Source organism: Balaenoptera physalus (assembly GCF_965194825.1).
Source record: "Balaenoptera physalus genome assembly, chromosome: 4".
Lineage (NCBI taxonomy): Eukaryota > Metazoa > Chordata > Mammalia > Artiodactyla > Balaenopteridae > Balaenoptera > Balaenoptera physalus.
The window spans coordinates 62,674,388-62,695,308 of record NC_138891.1 but is presented as its reverse complement, the minus strand read 5'-3'; the positions used below and the strand labels follow the sequence as shown (position 1 = coordinate 62,695,308).

General features: G+C 36.1%; 1 protein-coding gene and 1 pseudogene across 10 annotated transcripts in view; both read right to left on the bottom strand.

The window, feature by feature from the left end:
* The window catches only part of KLHL24 (kelch like family member 24), a 40,723-nt gene that overhangs the window by 16,943 nt on the left and 2,859 nt on the right, over positions 1 to 20,921 (bottom strand). For 3 of the 9 annotated variants that reach the window (XM_082459974.1, XM_082459966.1, XM_082459967.1), the window contains exons 2-4: positions 18,375 to 18,505; positions 15,664 to 15,705; positions 10,674 to 11,654 (exon numbers count right to left, since the gene is read on the bottom strand). In XM_082459974.1, the coding sequence (XP_082316100.1) occupies positions 10,674 to 11,593 (920 nt within the window). In that variant the 5' untranslated portion in view covers positions 11,594 to 11,654; positions 15,664 to 15,705; positions 18,375 to 18,505. Of the gene's footprint in view, positions 1 to 10,673; positions 11,655 to 15,663; positions 15,706 to 18,374; positions 18,506 to 19,088; positions 19,171 to 20,921 lie in introns of those variants that run through there. The other 6 variants (XM_082459969.1, XM_082459970.1, XM_082459972.1 and 3 more) reach the window with 4 other exon arrangements.
* Positions 16,413 to 18,362, bottom strand: LOC309659833 (2-iminobutanoate/2-iminopropanoate deaminase pseudogene; annotated as a pseudogene). Its single transcript has one exon. The product of its transcript is annotated as a 2-iminobutanoate/2-iminopropanoate deaminase pseudogene (transcript).

The window sequence follows — 20,921 nt, the reverse complement described above, 5'->3', positions numbered from 1 at the left end:
AAAATAATTATTATAAGAATGCAAAAATAATAAATTAAAATACCCTCAAGATTGTTTAAAACCCTAAAAGCATACCATTGTCATAAAGAAAGTAGAACACTATACAAAGTACATTGTTAAGTTTATTCTCTCAGTATATGCCAACTAATACAGCCTGCTAATTACTTACTTTGAGAACATTTACAAGGGATTTAGTGATATCATCTTTCCACAGAAAATTTCTATGGGTATTTTTTTTCTATGAGTTTTACCTTAAAAGTTATAAAATGGTCCAAAGATCCTACCTAATTCAATTGGAACCCTGGTAATATCAAGGATGACTTTCAAACGCAGTCTTGCAGCAATTCAGATATGCATAACCACACAAGGTAAGATAATGCACTTTTTCTAAGTGTAGGAAAATGGAGCTTTTTCATCAGATTGTTAGTTCTAAAAAAACAAATTCACAGTACAATCTAAGTACCCTTTAGAGAAGTATATGTACTTGTTCAGACACTATTTTTAAAAATAAACTTTTTTTTTTGGCTGTGCCTCATGGCTTGTGGGATCTTAGTTTCCCGACGAGGGATTGAACCTGGGCCCTAGGCAGTGAAAGCGCAGAGTCCTAACCACTGGACCGCCAGGGAATTCCCTAAAAGTAATTTTTCTAAAGTTAAGTAAATTAAGGTAATCCAATTCAAAGTGTTGGGTGGTCACTAAAGATGTTAACAGAGTTTATAACAAAGAATGCTAAAGGAAAAAAGCAAGATGAAAAACTGTACAGAAGGTCTGATCAATACTATGTAAATAATGTGTCTGGAGAGAGCATACCAAAGTGCTAATGATGGTTTTCTCTGGATTGTGTGGCTTCCTCCTTTATATCAACACAAATTTTCAAAACAATAATGAGCATGGGCTACTTTTAGAGTGGAAAAGACAACTTTTAAGAGCACTAAGGGAGGGCTTCCCTGGTGGCGCAGTGGTTGAGAATCTGCCTGCCAATGCAGGGGACATGGGTTCGAGCCCTCGTCTGGGAAGATCCCACATGCCGCGGAGCAATTGGGCCCGTGAGCCACAACTACTGAGCCTGCGTGTCTGGAGCCTGTGCTCCGCAACAAGAGAGGCCGCGATAGTGAGAGGCCCGTGCACCGCGATGAAGAGTGGCCCCCGCTCGCCACAACTAGAGAAAGCCCTCACACAGAAACAAAGACCCAACACAGCAAAAATAAACAAATAAATAAATTTATTTAAAAAAAAAAAAAGCACTAAGGGAATCCAAAGTTCACGTTAATTACTGGCTTCTTTTACTTTGTAGTTTAAAAAGGTACTGACAGGAAAAACTAAAAGCTTATCCAAGCCTTTTCTTTTTGTTCGTAAGACTCATGGAAATGAGAAAGTCTTGTAATTGCATTTTATGACTGCTATGATATTAAGTCTCACAGAGAAAAAAGCTAACAATGCGTCTTCTCTTACTTAAATGTGGAGGGAAAAAAGACAACATCAGAACACTTATTTGTAGTTTTAGAGTGATGTTTTACAATTACACTAGAAAAAAACAAAGTAAAGCAACATTGGTATGTCCCTTTAACAGAGCTGCTATATTCTAGCTACAGTTACTCACAGCTATTTCAACTAACAGTCATTCACCTAGTCCATGCCAGGCATACTTCTTCCATTGTAAAACCAGAAATATATATTGTAGAAAAGAATTTTGCTCACAGATGCAATAAAAATTACTTTTAGGAACCCAGCAAATTCTATTACCCTAACCTAGAATATAGTAAAATATTATCAGAAGGACTCAAATACTATCAATAATATTTGCTATTTTCCAAATAATTCCCAAATGAAAATATTAAAAGTAAATAGTGGATAGCACCAGACACTTAGTAGAATAACTATTGACTAATTTATCCTTCTTTCCATGGAAGTATTATTTCCTAAAATCTTACTTAAAATACTGCTAAGACAAACCCACATGATACTCCTCAAAGTCTTATTTACTGATTGAGCAAAACAAAAATTGCTAAATACTGTCACTGGGGTTCAGTCACTCCTAATAGTTTTAATACAAAATCAAGTTAATTATTACATAGAATTCTGACAGAATTTTGTTTTATACTTTCCTTATAGCATTTTACTTGTTTTATACCTTCCCTTTGCTTGAACTTGCTTGCTTTTTCAAGACTTCTTAGCCCAGTAAACATATATTGTCTGTTTTGTACCTTGGAACAAGAAGAGAAAACAGCACAAAAAGCTAATGGCTAAAACATTTAGTCTCACTAAATAAGGGATTATTTTAGTGTCTACGTGTAATTATCTGAAAGGATCAGCAAACTAGTAGTTTTGCCTGACTGAAGGTCTTATTTGCAACCAAATGGCATTTAACTTAATTAGAGGCAAGTCTGGTGTTCTCATTAGAGACTGTTAACTCAATAAAATAGTTATTTTTATTTCTTGAGCTCAGAAAAATACTTATCTCAGGCAGGAAGATGATTGCCTTAAAGGAAATGAGTTGCTGCAGCTGATAACGGTGACTAGAATAAAAAAGCGGCCAAGATGATAGTACAGGATGAATAAAATTCTGGATACCCATGCAATCTATTTTTTAGAGTGAATGTTACTTTAGTAACCCTTTAAAATGAAAATTCTGATTTTCTGCTGTGACAATCTAACAAATATTTGCTGCTTTAGTATTACGTCTCACCATTTGTTCCTAGGAAAGTGTGACAAGCAAATTATCTTTTTTCTACATTGATAAATATTTTTTAAAAAGTCATCACACTCTTTTATCATAAACTTGAGAAAAGATCAAATTAAAAGATCACATTCTTTGATTTATGTGAAAGATAAAATAATTATAAATCCACAGAATATTCTAAACCAAATCAGTAAAATGGATAGTAATTACCAGGTTCAGTTAAAAATCTCAAAAGGCGAAATAAAGGACTTGCTGGCTGAAATAACAGACCTACTTATTATCAATGCAAACATGCCAGAGACAGATGAACTGCCAAACTAACTTTCATCAACAAAAAGGGGTCAAAAGGTGATCCTGGCTAATAAGAAAAATAACAATATATTTAAAAAACTCAAAAGGAAATGTTTCCATATAGTGGGAAGTTGGAAGGGAGAAGGGGGAGGTGTTAGTGACATAGTCTATTTACCATTCCAAGACTCAAAAATACCTGAAAACCAAGCCATCACACCAAAAAATGAACTTAAATAGAGATATGATACTTTAAGCCATAAAGAGAGCTAATGACTCTCTAGGTCTGCAGGATATGACAGTTACTAAACTTAACATATTAACTATATATCAAAAGAGGGGATTGGTCTGCCCTAGAAGCAATAAGTAAATGAATGAACAAATGAATGAAAGAGTAAATAATAATCACAGAGGCAAACATTTTCTGTGCCCATTCAAGTTACTGTCTAAAGGAAAAGAGAAACCTTAGCTAAGCTAACTAGAACATTACTGGGTTTTTGGTAAGAATATTTTATGGTGGGTGAGACTTCTCAAGCCATACTAGCTGAGAAGACTCTGGTTCTAAAGATCTACTAGATCCCTTTGTTTGGATTCTAAACAACCTTTTTGAAAACTTTGGCTTCCCAACTGGTAACCTGCGCATAGTAAGAGAATATGCTGGAAAGGTTGACTTAAAATATCTAGTCTGTTTGACAGTTCCACTTCTTATTGCAAATACATGTATATAAACTAAAAGATAAATGAGTTAATCAGTCTCTCATAATTAACATTAAGTCTGCCCCTAACAGTCTGATCTTACTGTATCAAAAAAAAAAAAAGTTTCTAAGCCTAGAGGAATCACTGGATTATGGTTCATCAATATAAACGAATATAAATGACCCCTTAAGAGGCTTATGCCAGCCATAAACCTTATGGCTTTCTAAACTTAGTAAGGACAGTTTCAGCTTGTGTGGTAAGGCTTTCCACCTGAAACTGGAATAGACAGAACAGGTTCTATAAAGAAATGGTTGTACTGAGTGAAAGATTCAAAATGTTTACTCTTAAAAATAAGCAATTATATAAGAATTTATTATCAGGAGCTGATCACAGATGTGCTTATATAGCCACAAAGATGTTCATCTCACTTACTGGTAAAAAATCAGGCAGAGTTCAAATGTGGGTGGGATGGCTATGGTTCACTGTAGATTTCATGTCATGAAAACATGTTTACCATATATTAAATAATAACAGCAGACTATGAAATAGATTACAACTTTGTAAAAGAAATAATAAATTCTTAGAGAATAAAAGGGAAGAATAAAGCCAAGTGCCACAGTGTTACCTCTCGGAGATGGGAATATGGATATTATTTTTTGTTATCTCCAATTAACATAAATTACTCCACCCCCTCTTTTTGACTCAAGTTAATAAAGAACAAAGGAGAAAACCCATACCTTATTATTAATAGCCACTACTGGGTTGTCTGCTCTTACATATGGGACAAGCATTTCTGCTATCACTTTTCTGCTACATGATCCTGCTCCCAAGGCCACAGGTAACTGTTCAGAGAAGGCTGTCTAGCTGAATCAGAGATTATCTCTCCACATGAGATGGAGAGATGCAGTCTCTCTGAGTGACTGAACTTGTAATATAGAAACCAAATCCCATGAGTGGTCATATTCAACCAGACTAGTGAGAGAGAATGATGCAGACATGCAGAGAAAAGCAGAGGCAAGCGTTAAGAGGGCACAGCTTGGTTTCTGATGGCTTTTCCGTAGCCTGTTCTAGTCTTCTTGGAAGTCCTGTTGAATTTCTGCCCTTAGGTTCTACAAGATAATGACTTCCTGTACCCTTTTAATACATCTATCTGCCTTCTATGCTTACGCTGGTGAGCTGGTTTCAATTACTTGCAATCAGAATTCTGATCCACTAGAGTTCAATGAACTGCAGAAAAAAAACAACCTACAAATGTTTTTCAAACTCAGGAAAAGATGCTCAGTCTTCCACATTAAAGAAATGCAAATCAAAATTATGGGATATAAATTTTCACTTTCCAGAGTAGCAAAGATTTACAAAAACTAATAATACACTGTGCTGGGGAAGGACTGAAGAAATAGAGACTTTCATATTTTTAGATGAAGTATAAATTGGAAGTCAATTTTTACAATATCTACCAAAATTTAAAATGCACATATCCTCTGACTGAGCAATTCCACCCCTAGTAATTTATGCTATAAATTATCGGACATATGTATAAGAATATTCACTGAGCACTGTTTGCGATGAAAAAAATTTAGAAACAACCTAAATGTCCATCACCAAGAGACGGATTAAATAAATTATGCTATCCATAAATGTGATACTATACATCTCTTTAAAAAGAATGAATTTGAAATTTTCCATAATGAAGAGTAAAAAAAAAAAAAAAAAAAAAAGAATGAAGACCTATAAGTGCTAATATAGAAAAACCTCCAAGATATTTTTAAGTGATAAAAACAAGCTGCAGGAACTGTGAGAGAAGTACACTACCGTCTGTATAAAAAACAGTAGAGACGTATGTGTACATATACACACACACACACACACTTCTATATGCAAAGAATATTTCTAAAAAGTTAAAAAAAACTGGTAACAGGGAGATATCCTTTGGGATGAGAACTGATATATCAAGGGTCAGGTAGAGGGAGACTTAGGCATGTATACAGTACTTTTATGTAAAAATGAATTCAAAATAACAATGAACTAACACGTATAAAAATGGTAAACCATGCATCCGATGATATAGTAGATTATCACTCTTAAGAGGGACTGGAACAAAAATTCAGAACACTGAGTTCTAAAATATTATTTCTTAAAAAAAAATCTTAACCTTAGTCTTCTCACTGATTTATTCAATAAGAACTTGAACCTTGTCCTCATTATGGCAATCAGGTTCCTATTTTCATTATATAGTAACTGATTATCAGACAAGAGGTAGTAGAAAGTATTAGAAGAGACAAGTACTTAATTAACCAATTCCAAACTCAAAGTGATGAACTTATTAAATCTTAGCCATCTCTATTGTTTAATGGAGTGTCGCAGATATTTTTCCATAGGTATGAACAATTTATACTTAAAATAAACCATTTGATAGCAAGCATTTCTGTCTCTCAAACCACATTTCCTATTCTATAAAAGTATAGTGCAAATTTAAAATGTATTTTGATTATTCATGAAACCAGCAATAATTTTTATTAAGCATTTTTGTGTCAAATACTAGGTTATGCATTTTTCATATGACAGTTCTAGGCCTCACAACAATCTTACAAGGTAGATGGTATTATGCTTATTTTACAGATGAGGAAACTGACACATAGAGAAGTTAAAGTGCTTTGCCCAGCATCACAGAATTAACTAGTTATTAGAGCTAGGTTCTCGTCCAGGTCTATCTGATTCTGAAGCCAGTACTCTTGACACATCGTGAGGCTTGCACTATGTGTTTATTAAAAACAGTATTATACATTAGTACAGAAATTTAAAGTTGTATAACATATATTAGTAAAAACAACGATTCCTAAGCTTTACTCCTTCTGTGATTGGTCTCCACTATTTCTTCTTTATATACCCGAGGTTTACAACTGGCAGTACCGATTATCAAAGTTTTCATGGTCTTATGTTCTATATCCTCTTCCTAGAAACCTGCCATCACACTCCATTTCTAATATAATGTATCTTGGGGTTTTTTCTGTCATTTAAGAGACACATGGGTATATATAGGTAGACTATCCAGTATGGCTTGAGCTCTGGAAAATACTTGGCACACAATAAACACTAAAGAAATATTGGATGATGTGAAGAGTATAACCTAACTGCACAGTGGTGGGATGGGACTGTCACTGCCCTAACCCAGAGCTGATCTTTGCCATCACTAATGGTGGAACCACCAGATATGCTGTGTCTCCCAATGTGATGCAATGTGATATATACATTACCTTGGATGAATTCTAATCAAAAATATTTAACTTGTCTCCATCGAGCTGAAGCTAACTTCCAGTTTCCAGGAAACAGCTAAATGCAGCTAAACGACACCATAAGGAAGCAATCAGACTAATACAGAAGGTGGAATATTTTTCTGGACAACTTGACCATGAACAAGTCAGAATCATGAAAAAGAAACTGTTTTGAAATAAAAGACTTCACGGAAATAACCAGATGCAATGAGTAGTCCTGGACTGGATCCAGGTTCATTAAAGGACAGTTTGGAAAAGACTGGGGAAATATGAATATGGAATGGATATTAAATAATAGAAAGAATTATTCTTAACTTTGAGGTTAATTTTGCCTATGTTATTGTTTTAAAGATGCATCTTCAAGTAAATATATATATTTTGTATATGTATAACTATATGTATATAATTTTTTAAAAAAACATTGGCTGAATGATTGAACGAATGAAAAAGTCTGGGCTGGATATATAGTTTTGATAGTCAATAGCAAGCATGGTAATCAAAACCATGAGAATAGATGAGATCATCTAGGAAAGTATCAAGGCAAGACGAAGAGAGGTTAACCAAGGGAATATCAACATTTCAAACACTAGAAAAAGAGCTATCAAATTGAAAATGAGTAGCTGGAGAAGAGGACCATGAGGGAAATTGTACTCCTGAAGCTAATGGAAGAGAGTTTCAAGACAGATTAAAGCAGTTAAAAATGTCAGATCCTAAACAGAGATCAAGGTGAATAAAGACTGAAAAGAGGCTAACAAATAACAAATAGAAGGTCACTGATGACCTGATTGAGAGGAGTTTCAGTAGACTGACTGGAGCAGAAGTCAGAGGAGTGAGCTGCAGTTGAAGAAGTGGAGACATCACTCCTCTTACAAAGTTTGTAGCTTCTCAGAAAGATGAGAACCTGTATAAATAATACATATTGTTCAGATAAGGAAATTCCTAGTGATTAGTTCTAACATGCAGTAACAGATAAGTGGAAGACAGAATATAAAGGATAGAAGGTGATGGCAGAGTTGTAAAATAAAGGATTCCTCCAGATTCCTCACGTAATACATAAAATATAAAATTTACATAAAATAAATATCTGCTATTATATTTACAATAGTCTGCAAATTCAGTAAAACTATAGTTTGATTTTTTTTCTACTGGCCTCCTAAAGAAAAATGATATATCATAATCTTATATAGATGTGTTTCACTGTATGAAATGGATTGGTTCCCTTAAAAGTTGGATGTAAAATTATATTTTTGTAAATCAAATAACTAAGAAAATCAGAAAATTCTCTAGTTATAATATAAGCCTAATTACCTTTAGGCTGCACTCTGATTTCATTCCGGTCATATCTTTATAAACAAATAATTTTAATATAAACGACTTTTGATTCTACAACATATATTCCTTGGTCCCTATTCTAATCCTATGCAGATGGGAGATATGGGGGATAGATATTATTAACTCTATTTGACCCAAAACCACTCTGTCTACCACAGGGGATTCTGTTTGTAAAAATATGCAATTCTCCCCTTGGAAAGACACTGTTTGCCCAGAAAAGTTCTGGAACAGCCCCAAAGCTGTTTAGCTTTCTTAATTAATACATTTAAGAACCTTGGTCTTTCACATTCTTAGGCTCAGCCGAAGTCTCTTAACAGTCCTAAAAGGAAGAACTTAAAAAAAATCATCAGTATATTTTATAGAATAAAACTGTAGTTTTTGTTCTTTGTTAAAAGACCAGGCGTAAAGTATTTTATATTTCTTTTTTTTTAATTTAAAAAATTTTTTTTGGCTGCGTTGGGTCTTCGTTGCTGCGTGCGGGCTTTCTCTAGTTGCGGCAAACGAGGGCTACTCTTCGTTGCAGAGCACAGGCTCTAGGCGCGCAGGCTTCAGTAGTTGTGGTGCACGGGCTCAGTAGTTGTGGCTCGCGGGCTTAGTCGCTCCGCAGCATGTGGGTTCTTCCCAGACCAGGGGTCAAACCCGTGTCCCCTGCATTGGCAGGCGGATTCTTAACCACTGCACCACTAGGGAAGTCCTTATATTTCTTTCTTATAAAACTATTACTTTTAACTAAAGTCGCCTGACTTTGAAGTGAAAATGCACTCTAACCCTAATACGAAAAAATATTACATTAATTTTTGTAATAATAGTTACTCAATATTGTATCCAATTTATAAAAAAGTTCAGACTGTCAAGTACTGGGAGTTTTCTTAAAGTGGGTCAGACCAACACTACACTATATAAATAATAATGGCCAATAATTTTTAAAGCACTTCCTATGTACCACTTTCTATGCTGAGAAACTTAAGGATTACTGCATTTAATAGTTTCAATGGCAAAACCTGTGAAGTAAGCACCATTTATCATAATTTTCATTTTACGTATGAAGAAACAGATTAAATATTGCTATATCCAAACTAGTGTAGATTTTAAAGACATGTTATCTCACAATATGCTGAATTTTAACTAAAAACATGCTATCTCACAATATGCTGATTTTAATCACATTCCAAAACAACGATAATCAAAATCAATGCCAAAAATGTAGCTTGAGAGCTACGCTATAGTAAATTTATAGAAAAAGTGGAGATGGTGTGGGAAAATAAACATCAGTTTCACACAATGTGAATATATTTAACACTATTAAACAGTACACTTAAAAATGGTTAGGATGGTAAATTTTATGTTATGTTTTTTACCACACACACCAAAAAAGTTAGCTTTGTTAGAAAAATATTTAAAAGATTCTTGGGGCGTCCCTGGTGGCGCAGTGGTTGAGAATCTGCCTGCTAATGCAGGGGACACGGGTTCGAGCCCTGGTCTGGGAGGATCCCACATGCCGCGGAGCAACTAGGTCCGTGAGCCACAATTACTGAGCCTGCGCGTCTGGAGCCTGTGTTCCGCAACAAGAGAGGCCACGATAGTGAGAGGCCCGCGCACCGCGATGAAGAGTGGCCCCCGCTGGCCGCAATTAGAGGAAGCCCTCGCACAGAAACGAAGACCAAACACAGCCATAAATAAATTAAAAAAAAAAAAAAAAAGCCCTTTAAAAAAAAAAAAAAGATTCTTCACTATATTTCTCACAATAGCCAATTTTTGCTTATTCACAGTAAAACACGTTTAATACTATTCCTTCTATTATTAAGGCACAGAGATTATTTTTCTACAGTTTATGAATTAAAATCTATAGGTGTTTTAAATCTAGTAACTGTGGCAATGAGAAAAGATCTGAAGCCTTGGTTTTACATCTGAGAACCCCCTCAATCTATATCAGCTTACTTACTTCACCTCTATATTTCATGCTGTTAGGAAAAAGGTTAGTCTGTGAATATACAAATTGTTTTTTATAAGTAGAGGCAGTCCAACAGAGTCTAACAAAGTCTTTAGCTACCTTACATCCAAAGATCTTTAGGGAAAAAAAAAGTGGAATAAATTTGGTACACTACAAAGGTTAAGAGAAATTAAAGAAATATGTTGAAACATGCATAGCTGCAAAGACCCTCTGCAATGCCATCTCGTAGCTCAGAATAACAGTAACGAAAAATGCTATTGTTGAATCTAGTCTTCACTGGGAGAGAAATTCTAATGATTTGTAATCCAAAACAAATCTCAAATTATATAAAGCAACATGTAGATGATACATATAAATGACTACACTAAGATTACACTCAGGAAGTTATAAAATATTTTAAAAACAAAAATTTTTGTTAATTATGTTGTAGTTAATATGTAAACAGTCTTCTTACCTGCGTGGCCTTGTCCTTGGGGACATCATTTCATTCCCAAGTATGTGGTACCGTCTTGCTTCATGCAACAACTGATAACACTCAGGAGAATTCTGGATCAGTTGGTCCACCTCAACTGTTTGAACAAAGTAGTTGGGATGCAACAGAGGGAGTCTCACATGTGTCAGGAGCTCATGTAACAGTGGTCTTCTCAGATCAACAGCACGATAGACCCAACGCATGACGGCTTCAAAAACCATCTCCTCTTTGCCAATAACGAGTTCATCACTACAAATATAATCAATAAGTTCATCTTTGTCAAGCTCAAGAAATTCTTCATGCTGGGACACATCCTCAAAAGTCTGTAATGCAAAATTCTTGCATTTTGTGAAGAGTGTTTTGAGGGAATGGGTATCAGCAAAGCGCTGGATTCCTAAGCAATTGCAAGGATCAAGTTGCTCCTCCAAGAACTTGGCACATGCATCACGGAGAACACTAATCTGAAAAAGGCTTGATGTTTCAAAGAGATACTGTACATTCTCTGTAGTGATCTTCACTTTCCCAGTATAAACATACTGCAAAAAACATTCCATAGCTTCAGCTAAAATACCATTGATCTCAACCAACATTTCTCGGCTTTCCCTGTGGTCATTACAAAACATAGCTCTGAAGTAGCTACTACAGGCTGAGAGAACAGCTCTATGGCAAGGAAATTCTTTTCCTTCCACACAAATGATAACATCTGTGAACAAACGACTATCTCGGAATTCATTAAATATCTGGAGTATGTTTTCAGCATGGGATGATCCTGAAGAGAAGTCAAAAAACTCACGGCCTGTCAGAGATTTAGGGTCCATTTCAAAAACTTTACGCTTTGTTGCTGGTGAATCACGCACTCCGAGATCCTCTCTGTTTAGTCTTCGTCCCAATATTAGTACCATTGTTACATCAGTTGACTATATAATTGTTGAGAAATAACTGTTAAGGATCTTCCTTATGTGGCTAAAAGTAAAAAAAATTAAACCATTTCAATATGTAGAAAGTTCAGTACTCAACTGACATTTTATTTTGACGTAAACACTACAATAAAATTACACAATCAATATATTTCATACAGGCTTTAGAGCACTATATCTCATTTTAATAAAAACTGATAAATAAAAATTTATACAATTAGAACATTAGGGGTAATTTGCAATAGTACTCCTTAAACCCCCCCAGTTGAAAGGATGCTATGTACGTTGTGAATTACTAATAACCTTCTGTTTCCCTTTTACACAACTGGGTTTCAGTTACTGAATGTAGAGTTAAGTCAGAATGCTGTAAGACACAGAACTTGAGTACATTCAAACCCTAATATAAATGTTTATTATTTTAACATAGTGCTGCTAAGAAGAATTCAGCTATATCTATCAATGGCCTTTAAAAATATGTATGTTGGGGCTTCCCTGGTGGCGCAGTGGTTGAGAGTCTGCCTGCCAATGCAGGGGACACGGGTTCGAGCCCTGGTCTGGGAAGATCCCACATGCCGCGGAGCAACTAGGCCCGTGAGCCACAGCTACTGAGCCTGCGCGTCTGGAGCTTGTGCTCTGCAACAAGAGAGGCCGCGATAGTGAGAGGCCCGCGCACCGCGATGAAGAGTGGCCCCTACTTGCCACAACTGGAGAAAGCCCTCGCACAGAAACGAAGACCCAACACAGCCATAAATATAAAAATAAATAAATAAATAAAATTAAAAAAAAAAAAAATACGTATGTTGTCTGACCAGTAAGTCCCTTTCTAGCAATCTATCCTAAGGAAATAATCAGGATTATATGGAAAGATTTATCTACAGGTGTTCAATGCTGTATTAATAGAAAATACTTAAAACAACGTAAGTACCCTACAATAGGGGATTAGTTAAACCATAGTACATATTAAGGATGGAACACAGTCCCTGCCATTAAAAATTATATGGACTATTTAATGACATGGGGAAGCATTAACCAGATAGTAAGTAAAAAGCAGATATCAAAACATATGCAAATGGACATAAATACACTACCAAATGTAAAATAGATAGCTAGTGGGAAGCAGCCGCATAGCACAGGGAGATCAGCTCTGTGCTTTGTGACCACCTAGAGGGGTGGGATAGGGAGGGTGGGAGGGAGACACAAGAGGGAGGAGATATGGGGATATATGCATATGTATAGCTGATTCACTTTGTCATATAGCAGAAACTAACACACCATTGTAAAGCAATTATACTCCAATAAATATGTTAAAAAAAAAATTGAAGCAGGAGTTAGAGCTGGACTAGGGGTATCTGATAAGAATTTTTCTCAGATTCTCCCCATTCTAGGTAGGTCTCTAAGAATTTTTATCTAAAGCAGCTGGGAGACTTATGTAGCTATCTGTATACTACGTAGGCACACATTATAGTACAGATGTATGTTTGTATAAATGTTTTTACTGCTGGAAAAGGAAAAAAACGCACAAAAAACATACAAACAAAAAACATATGCAAAGAGGGTTGCAGTGGATAAGACTCTGCACTCCCAATACAGGGGTCCTGGGTTCGATCCCTGGTCAGGGAACTAGATCCCATATGCATGCCGCAACTAAGGAGCCCACATGCTGCAACTAAGAAGCTGGTGAGCTGCAACTAAGAAACCCATGTGCCACAACTAAGGAGCCCACCTGCCGCAGCCAAATAAATAAATATTTTTAAAAATATGCAAAGAAAATAGAAAAATTTAAGTATCACTGCATCTAGGCATAGAAAAAAGGAGGCACGTATGTCAAATGATAAATATTTATTTATCTTCTGTCTTCCTCTATTTTACCCAAAATCTGCACTATAATTATGTAGTAAGAAACATCCTCAAATCTCCCTCAAAAACGGCTCTGAATAGGTAACTGATGGATTGAGGCACTGGACTATAGCTATCAATTCTCTTAAATTTTGATTTTTAAGGTGGTGGTTCTACTACTACTCTCTTTTCACATCTCTGTAAGTTGATATGTGATCCAGAGTGTATTTGTAATTGGCTTCTACCTCCTTACATTTTTTTTTTTAATAAATTTATTTTTTAATTTTGGCTGCATTGGGTCTTCATTGCTGTGCGCGGGCTTTCTCTACTCGTGGCGAGCAGGGGTTACTCTTTGTTGCAGTGTGCAGGCTTCTCATTGCAGTGGCTTCTCTTGTTGAGGAACACGGGCTCTAGGCACATGGGCTTCAGTAGTTGTGGTGTGTGGGCTCAGCAGTTGTGGCTCACGGGCTCTAGAGCGCAGGCTCAGTAGTTGTGGCACACGGGCTTAGTTGCTCCGTGGCATGTGGGATCTTCCCGGACCAGGGCTCGAACCCGTGTCCCCTGCATTGGCAGGCGGATTCTTAACCACTGTGCCCCAGGAAAGCTCCCATACATTTTTGCTTTCTCAAAGTTTAAATGAAAATGTGTTCAGAATGCAAAACAAAATAACATACTGCAAGTACTAAGAATTTCCCTTTGGCTAAAAGGGACAAGTAAGAAAACATAAATGAAAAGATACTCTGCTTTCTGTATCCAGTAATTTTACTCTATCTGGTATTCGTTATCTGGTATCTTATTGTATCTGTATCTGATAAATTTGGGGATAGCATATTGAGTGAGTTGGATTAATATAAGGCTGATTAAAATTTTATATGAGTTAAAGGTCTTTATATACTATTTTCTGCCCCTTAATTCTCATGGCTATTTTCTTTGATTGTTGACTGCCAAGAGGTCTTCCACTGCTTTACCAGAAAATCCTGAATTAGAACAGCTATAAAATCACCTGGTATTAAATGCATTCAACAGCAACAAGATACTGCTTTGTACGTAAAAGAGACTATCTCATAGATCTGGGCTATTTCCTTCCAAGAAGCTTTTGTGTGGCTTTTTGGACAGCCTCACTTTCTCTGGACTTTCTGAGAACTCTTCCATGAACTAGTCCACAACAGCACGACATATAAACTCTTTGTAATGATGACAGACTAAATGATTTACACAATTGTGTCTTAGGAATATGAGATGCATTTCAGAGTGTATCCTCTGGGCTTCCAGATGTAATTCAGTAGACTTTAAAATTAGACTGAATTCTTCTAAAAATTTAGCAAATATCAAAGCATCATTATTCCCATCAGGAAAAAGTAGCAAATAAATAGGCAAAACACGAGGACAATGTTTGTTCCAAAGAAATATAATGACTGAAAATAATACCTACGTAAGTTAGTGGATGCAAGGGTGACTGGACTCTAAATGACTGACTGCCAAAGACACATAATTTGTCTAGAAAAGATAGTATCTCTTTCTTTCTCTCCCTCATTTCCTTCAGGAGCTTTATTCTTGGAGCTACACTCTCACTTGAAAGGAAGATTTTTAAGAGAAAGATTCTTCTGATTAAGAGTACTCTAGAGTTTATTTCCAACTACAGAACTCATAAATGTTGTAGACCTAGTTTCAGATTGCTAGGTAGATTTAAAAATTACCTGTTTTTGGCCTACGTCCCAGAAAAATGAAGGGAGATAACTTATTTTAGTGTCTTTTGGACTGGAGAAACGGTAGAATAGGGACTGAGAATATTCGGAAGGAGTAGAAAGGAGTGTGTAAACAGTTTATTTGGGGGCTTCCCTGGTGGCGTAGTGGTTAAGAAGCTGCCTGCCAATGCAGGGGACATGGGTTTGAGCCCTGGTCCGGGAAGATCCCTCATGCCGCGGAGCAACTAAGCCCGTGAGCCACAACCACTGAGCCTGCGCTCTCAACTAGAGAAAGCCCGCGTGCAGCAACGAAGACCCAACGCATCCAAAAATAAATAAATTTATTAAAAAAAAAAAAAAAAAGAAGTTTATTTGGTAACAGAAAAGTCTGTGATGCTGCCTTCCTATCTGATCTTGAGGATAGAATTGTTCCCTGTTACTCTGATGGTCTAAGTGACCCCTGGTTGAAGGAAAATGATTTACATTTTCTAATAACAATGCTTAGAGAGTTTATAAACATTATAAATATAATACCTTTTTAGCATTTGCTTGATCAAAGCCCCAGTTTTTCCACACCTAAAATAAATGGAAAACAGCAACACATAAATCAGATAGTAATCACTTTATGTATAATTGGCATTATTTACTAATATGTTGAAAGAAGGTTTTAGTAGATTTCCGTTTGTGACTGGAAGTTTACTTCTGCATAGGAAAACCAATCCTGAATAATAATCCTTAAAGCAAATAAATAACTTTATGTTATATCTAAAATAGTTTCCTTATTTATCAGCTTCCTTACTTGACAATTTTATCCTGCAGTAAGGTTTCTTGAGTGAAAGATGAGTAAACAAATATTCATGTCAACATCAAGCTAACGGTGGAATTGAGATGAGGAAACATATCCTATGATAACTCTGCATTGGATTTTTGAAGAATGTCTGGTAACTAATGTTTCATCTGAGTTTGGGGTCATTAAATAATTCTGAGTTGGTCTATCAATACTACCCAAAGCAAACAGTTTAGTCATTATATATTTTATATAACTATGAAAGCAATGACAACATCTCAAGTATTCTGGGTAATTCAGGAAAAAAATTTCAGTTTTAAATTCTTAGTTATCTAGATTATCCATATAGAATCACCATGCTTATCAAGTAATTATCTTAAATCTTTTAGTATATAAATGCATATTTCTTCTGCTTTTTTGATCCTTATAGACTTTAGTACCTGTAGAAACCAACCAATTCAGCACAATTTTTTTTTTTAATTAATTAATTAATTTATTTATTTATGGCTGTGTTGGGTCTTCGTTTCTGTGCGAGGGCTTTCTCTAGTTGTGGCAAGCGGGGGCCACTCTTCATCACGGTGCGTGGGCCTCTCACTATCGCGGCCTCTCTTGTTGCGGAGCACAGGCTCCAGACGCGCAGGCTCAGTAGTTGTGGCTCACGGGCCTAGTTGCTCCGCGGCATGTAGGGTCTTCCCAGACCAGGGCTCGAACCTGTGTCCCCTGCACTGGCAGGCAGATTCTCAACCACTGCGCCACCAGGGAAGCCCTCAGCACAATTTTTTGTTGTTGTTGTTGGAAGGGGAAGAGAGGAATGCTTAAGAGAGAATACTGGAACCTTGAACTGTACACAGAATACCAATAGTATTTAAGCACAAGTGATTCTGGTTTCTGGCCTAGATATCTATAAATAGAAATCATAAATTCTTAACAAGTTTTGGCAAATTCGAAAGTGGATCCAGAAAACCAAGATATGGACTACTGATTTTTTTCTACATGTATATACAAACACACATCTCTAAACCCTGATTATTGTTTTTTTGTTTTTTGTTTTTTTAAATCTGCATGCTATTTTATTTCCATTAGAAAAATATTATCCATATAAAATTTGGTCCAGTTTCTTCTCCTTTACCTCTACCATTCAAACTTAAATGCTTTAATTTTACTCAAGTAAAAGCAGAATCATGTATCTGACATGAGAACTAAATAGTTCACATCATTAAATTAATAGTTTAATTGAATTAGGTGTGCTCTTTATTATTTCTCAGGAATAGTAACTCATCTTTCCTACATGCTATTTCCCTTTACTTTTATTTTCCTGAGTAACTATGTAATGTGTGTCTCTTTTCCCACATCCAGTAATATGAGTGCTACAGAAGTGTAATTTATAACATCAGTAACTAGATTCATCATTAATCTTCAACTCATGTTCAATTCCCCTTATTATATGGTATTTCCATAATAACTTCAGATATTTCAGTCAACCTTACACTTTCCAACAAATACTGTAAAAATTAAGACGTTAATTTAAAAACATTATTAAAATTCCAGGCTAAATAACACTGGGCCCACTTAGAGTGATGCTGTCACGAGAGGTCCTTGGACAGCTACTGCTTCAATCTCAACACAGCCTCCTTTGGGCAAAGCAGCAACCTGATAAGCAGCTCTTGCAGGAAAATTACTCTGGAAATACTGTTTGTAGATGTCATTGACAGTATTGAAGTCGTTTATGTCAGCCAGCAAAACAGCTGTTTTTACCACATTCGTGAAGTCACAGCTTGCTGCTTTCAGAATTTCACCCATGTTTGTAAGAGCCTGTAGGGACCAATGGCCGCTGGGGCTTTCGCGGTGCTGATCACCTTTCTGATCAAAGACGACATGGCTAATCCTTTTCCTTTGCCGCCCCTCGGAGACAACTACCCCGTATGCGCTCCTACTCGCATCTCACGGGTCTAAAACATGATTATTGTTTGATTGTGAAGTGAATGTTATCTTGCTTGTTTCCTTATTTGCAGAAGTCAATCTAACTTGTGTATACCTTGATAAAGAATATTTCAACTTGGTCAAATTAGGGGATTGTTAGTCCTAGCTAAGTAAGTTTTTCCCCCAATAAGACAATAAGATCCTGAGCCAATGTAGGAATTCGAGTCAATTCAAGAAACAATTCTAGACAGCCTACCCCCTGTCTGCCACTGGGGTGGTGAATATCGGATTCAGATCCAATTTTAGATGCCGTGGGGTTGGCTAAGATTAGAATCAGACAAGAACTCAAAGATTGATACGAAAATAGATTCAAATTCTCAGTGTTTCTCTGGCAGAAAACACAAATTGTTTCTCTGCTAGAGTGCAAATGGGAATAGATTCTCTCATGACTGATCTAGTCTAGAATTATACCTTAAGGAGTAGAAGAGCAAGGCAATTCACCTGGACATTTTCTGCAGGTTTTTTAGGTAATACTTACCAACCTAATCAGTAAGGGCTAGGGACAGAGGAGGTCAGTGTAAGAAGTCCAAAGGCGTTATATAGTATCAGAATTGATTTTAGAGTGTAGAACTGCAATCAAGCTTATTTTTCCTTTAGAATGCAGGACCCCTATACAAAGAAACAAGTTACTATTAGCCTTAAGATAGCATGGCTTAGTGAGGGGCTTACAAAGACTAATAAATACCAGATGGCAAAGGAAACCAACAACATTTTGACTAACATGGTCCCTGCAACTTGCAGTAATGAATTGCTACATGCTATGCGCCACACTACTCCATATGCTCAAATTGAACTTTGAGTGAAGAACATAGCAGAAACAGCAAAATTACTAAAGAATAAGAGTTTTATCTTTAAAGATATACAGTAACTCAACAGAAGTAAAGTCAGAAAACACTGTAACATAGTAAATCCATTATTTAAAAATAACTAGGAAATTATATTTAACATGGAACTATCTGAAACCAAGCAGTTTTTTTCACCACATTTTCTCAAACGCTAATTTATTTGAACCATTCTATTTAATGACCACTTTTTAAAAGTTGTAAATTTATACTCTTCAAATTAAACCTTTACTCTTGGAGTAGTGGTTCCTGAACCAAGTTTTACAAATGCAACACTTAAAGTCCAGTCTTCAAGCTGTTATTTTCAACATTTCTAATTTTCTTAATGAAACCACCAATAACATACTTACCATAAGATATCAGAAACGAAAAAAACCCTTAAATTTCTTTGTCTAGAATTATAGCAAGTGATTATCCCTTGTTGACATGAACCTGAAATAGTCAATACATTATTACTTCGATTAATAAGAGAAAGAGAAATAAGAGGTATCTGATGATGAAAAATTTAGGAGTTCTTAAACAATGTGTCAGACTAAACAATTATGGTTCTATAATTGAAAAAAGAATACTGTCTTCTCCCAAATCACAGAACAAAAAAATTGAACTTCTCCATTCACTGTTTCTCTTCCTTGCTTTAAAACTTTTGGCTACTAATATTCCCCAACCCCCAAAGGAAGAAAAAAATATTTGTTAATCATCAGGCATCATACTTGATATAAAACTGTCCTATTGAACCTACTTGACATGTAAACTTAATGTCCTTGGTTTTATCTTGCTAGAAGATATCTAATGCATTGTTTTATTTTAAAGTCTTAAGACCTGTAGATATGTACTTATGTTTTCTTTTAGCGAAATTGTTTTTGGGGGTTTCCCTGGTGATGCAGTGGTTAAGAATCCGCCTGCCAATGCAGGGGACACGGGTTCGAGCCCTGGTCCGGGAAGATTCCACATGCCACAGAGCAACTAAGCCCATGTGCCACAACTACTGAGCCTGTGCTCTAGAGCCCGCGAGCCACAACTACTGAAGCCCACGTGCCACAACTACTGAAGCCCGCACACCTAGAGCCTGTGCTCCGCAACAAGAGAAGCCACCGCAATGAGAAGCCTGAGCACCGCAACCAGAGAAAGCCCGCGTGCAGCAACGAAGACCCAACGCAGCCAAAAATAAAAATAAACAAAATAAATTTTTTTTAAAAAATTGTTTTTGGTTCTCTTATTAGAATTAATTAAATCTGCAAGGACATGACCCAGTACTCTGCCACTTGAACAAGTTTGAGATCCAATACTTTACGTGACCGCTCTATGGATAAAAGCGCTTTTAAGTCACAGTGACTTTTATTTACCTTAGTGGTGACACAAATTATTTACAGAAGTAAGTTTTAGAAAGCACTGAGTAAAGAGCAAAGCCTAATGACTTGTAGACATCAATTTAGTCGACTTTAAGATGTGCCAAATGCTGAAAAATTGTAGCCCCTGGGTGACGAATTTAGGCAGTGACAAACTTTAATTTAAAAAAGCTAGTTTAGCTATTGTTTTTAATAGGAGAAAGAATAAGGGTTTTAAAATGTCAACAGTTGTCAAGTGGCCACATACTCTTTGTTTCAGTCACAACAGAAATAGAATCATACAAAATATATATGCTTATATATTTCATATACTTATAAGGATATACTAGGATAATTTATTTACATTTTTTATACAGTCCATACCTAAATATTTATTGAAAAAGGATGTCCCAAATTCCTAGGTAAGAAAAAAGTACATACAGGGACTTCTCTGGTGGTTAAGACTCTGCGCTCCCAATGCAGGGGGCCAGAGTTCCATCCCTGGTCAGGAAACTAGATCCTGCATGCTGCAACTAAGAGATCCCCCCCCCACCCCGGGCTGCAACTAAGACCTGGTGCAGCCAAATAAATAAACATTAAAAAAAACAAAAGGAGTATACACAAAAAATAACTGCAGTCCCTCATTTAATGAATAGTATTTGTTTTTCACAGGCTTGACCTTTGGGTTTTAATAAAATGGCAGAAAAACAAAGAAACTAAAACAAAGTTTTCTGAAAAAGCATTAAGGTTTTAGCAACTTGGACAAAAGCCAAGAAAGTTTAAATTAAAGCTGATAGTAAGCTCCAACTCAGAATATTATTTCTTCTTCCTGTTTAGAGACTAAGTCACAAGCTTTGT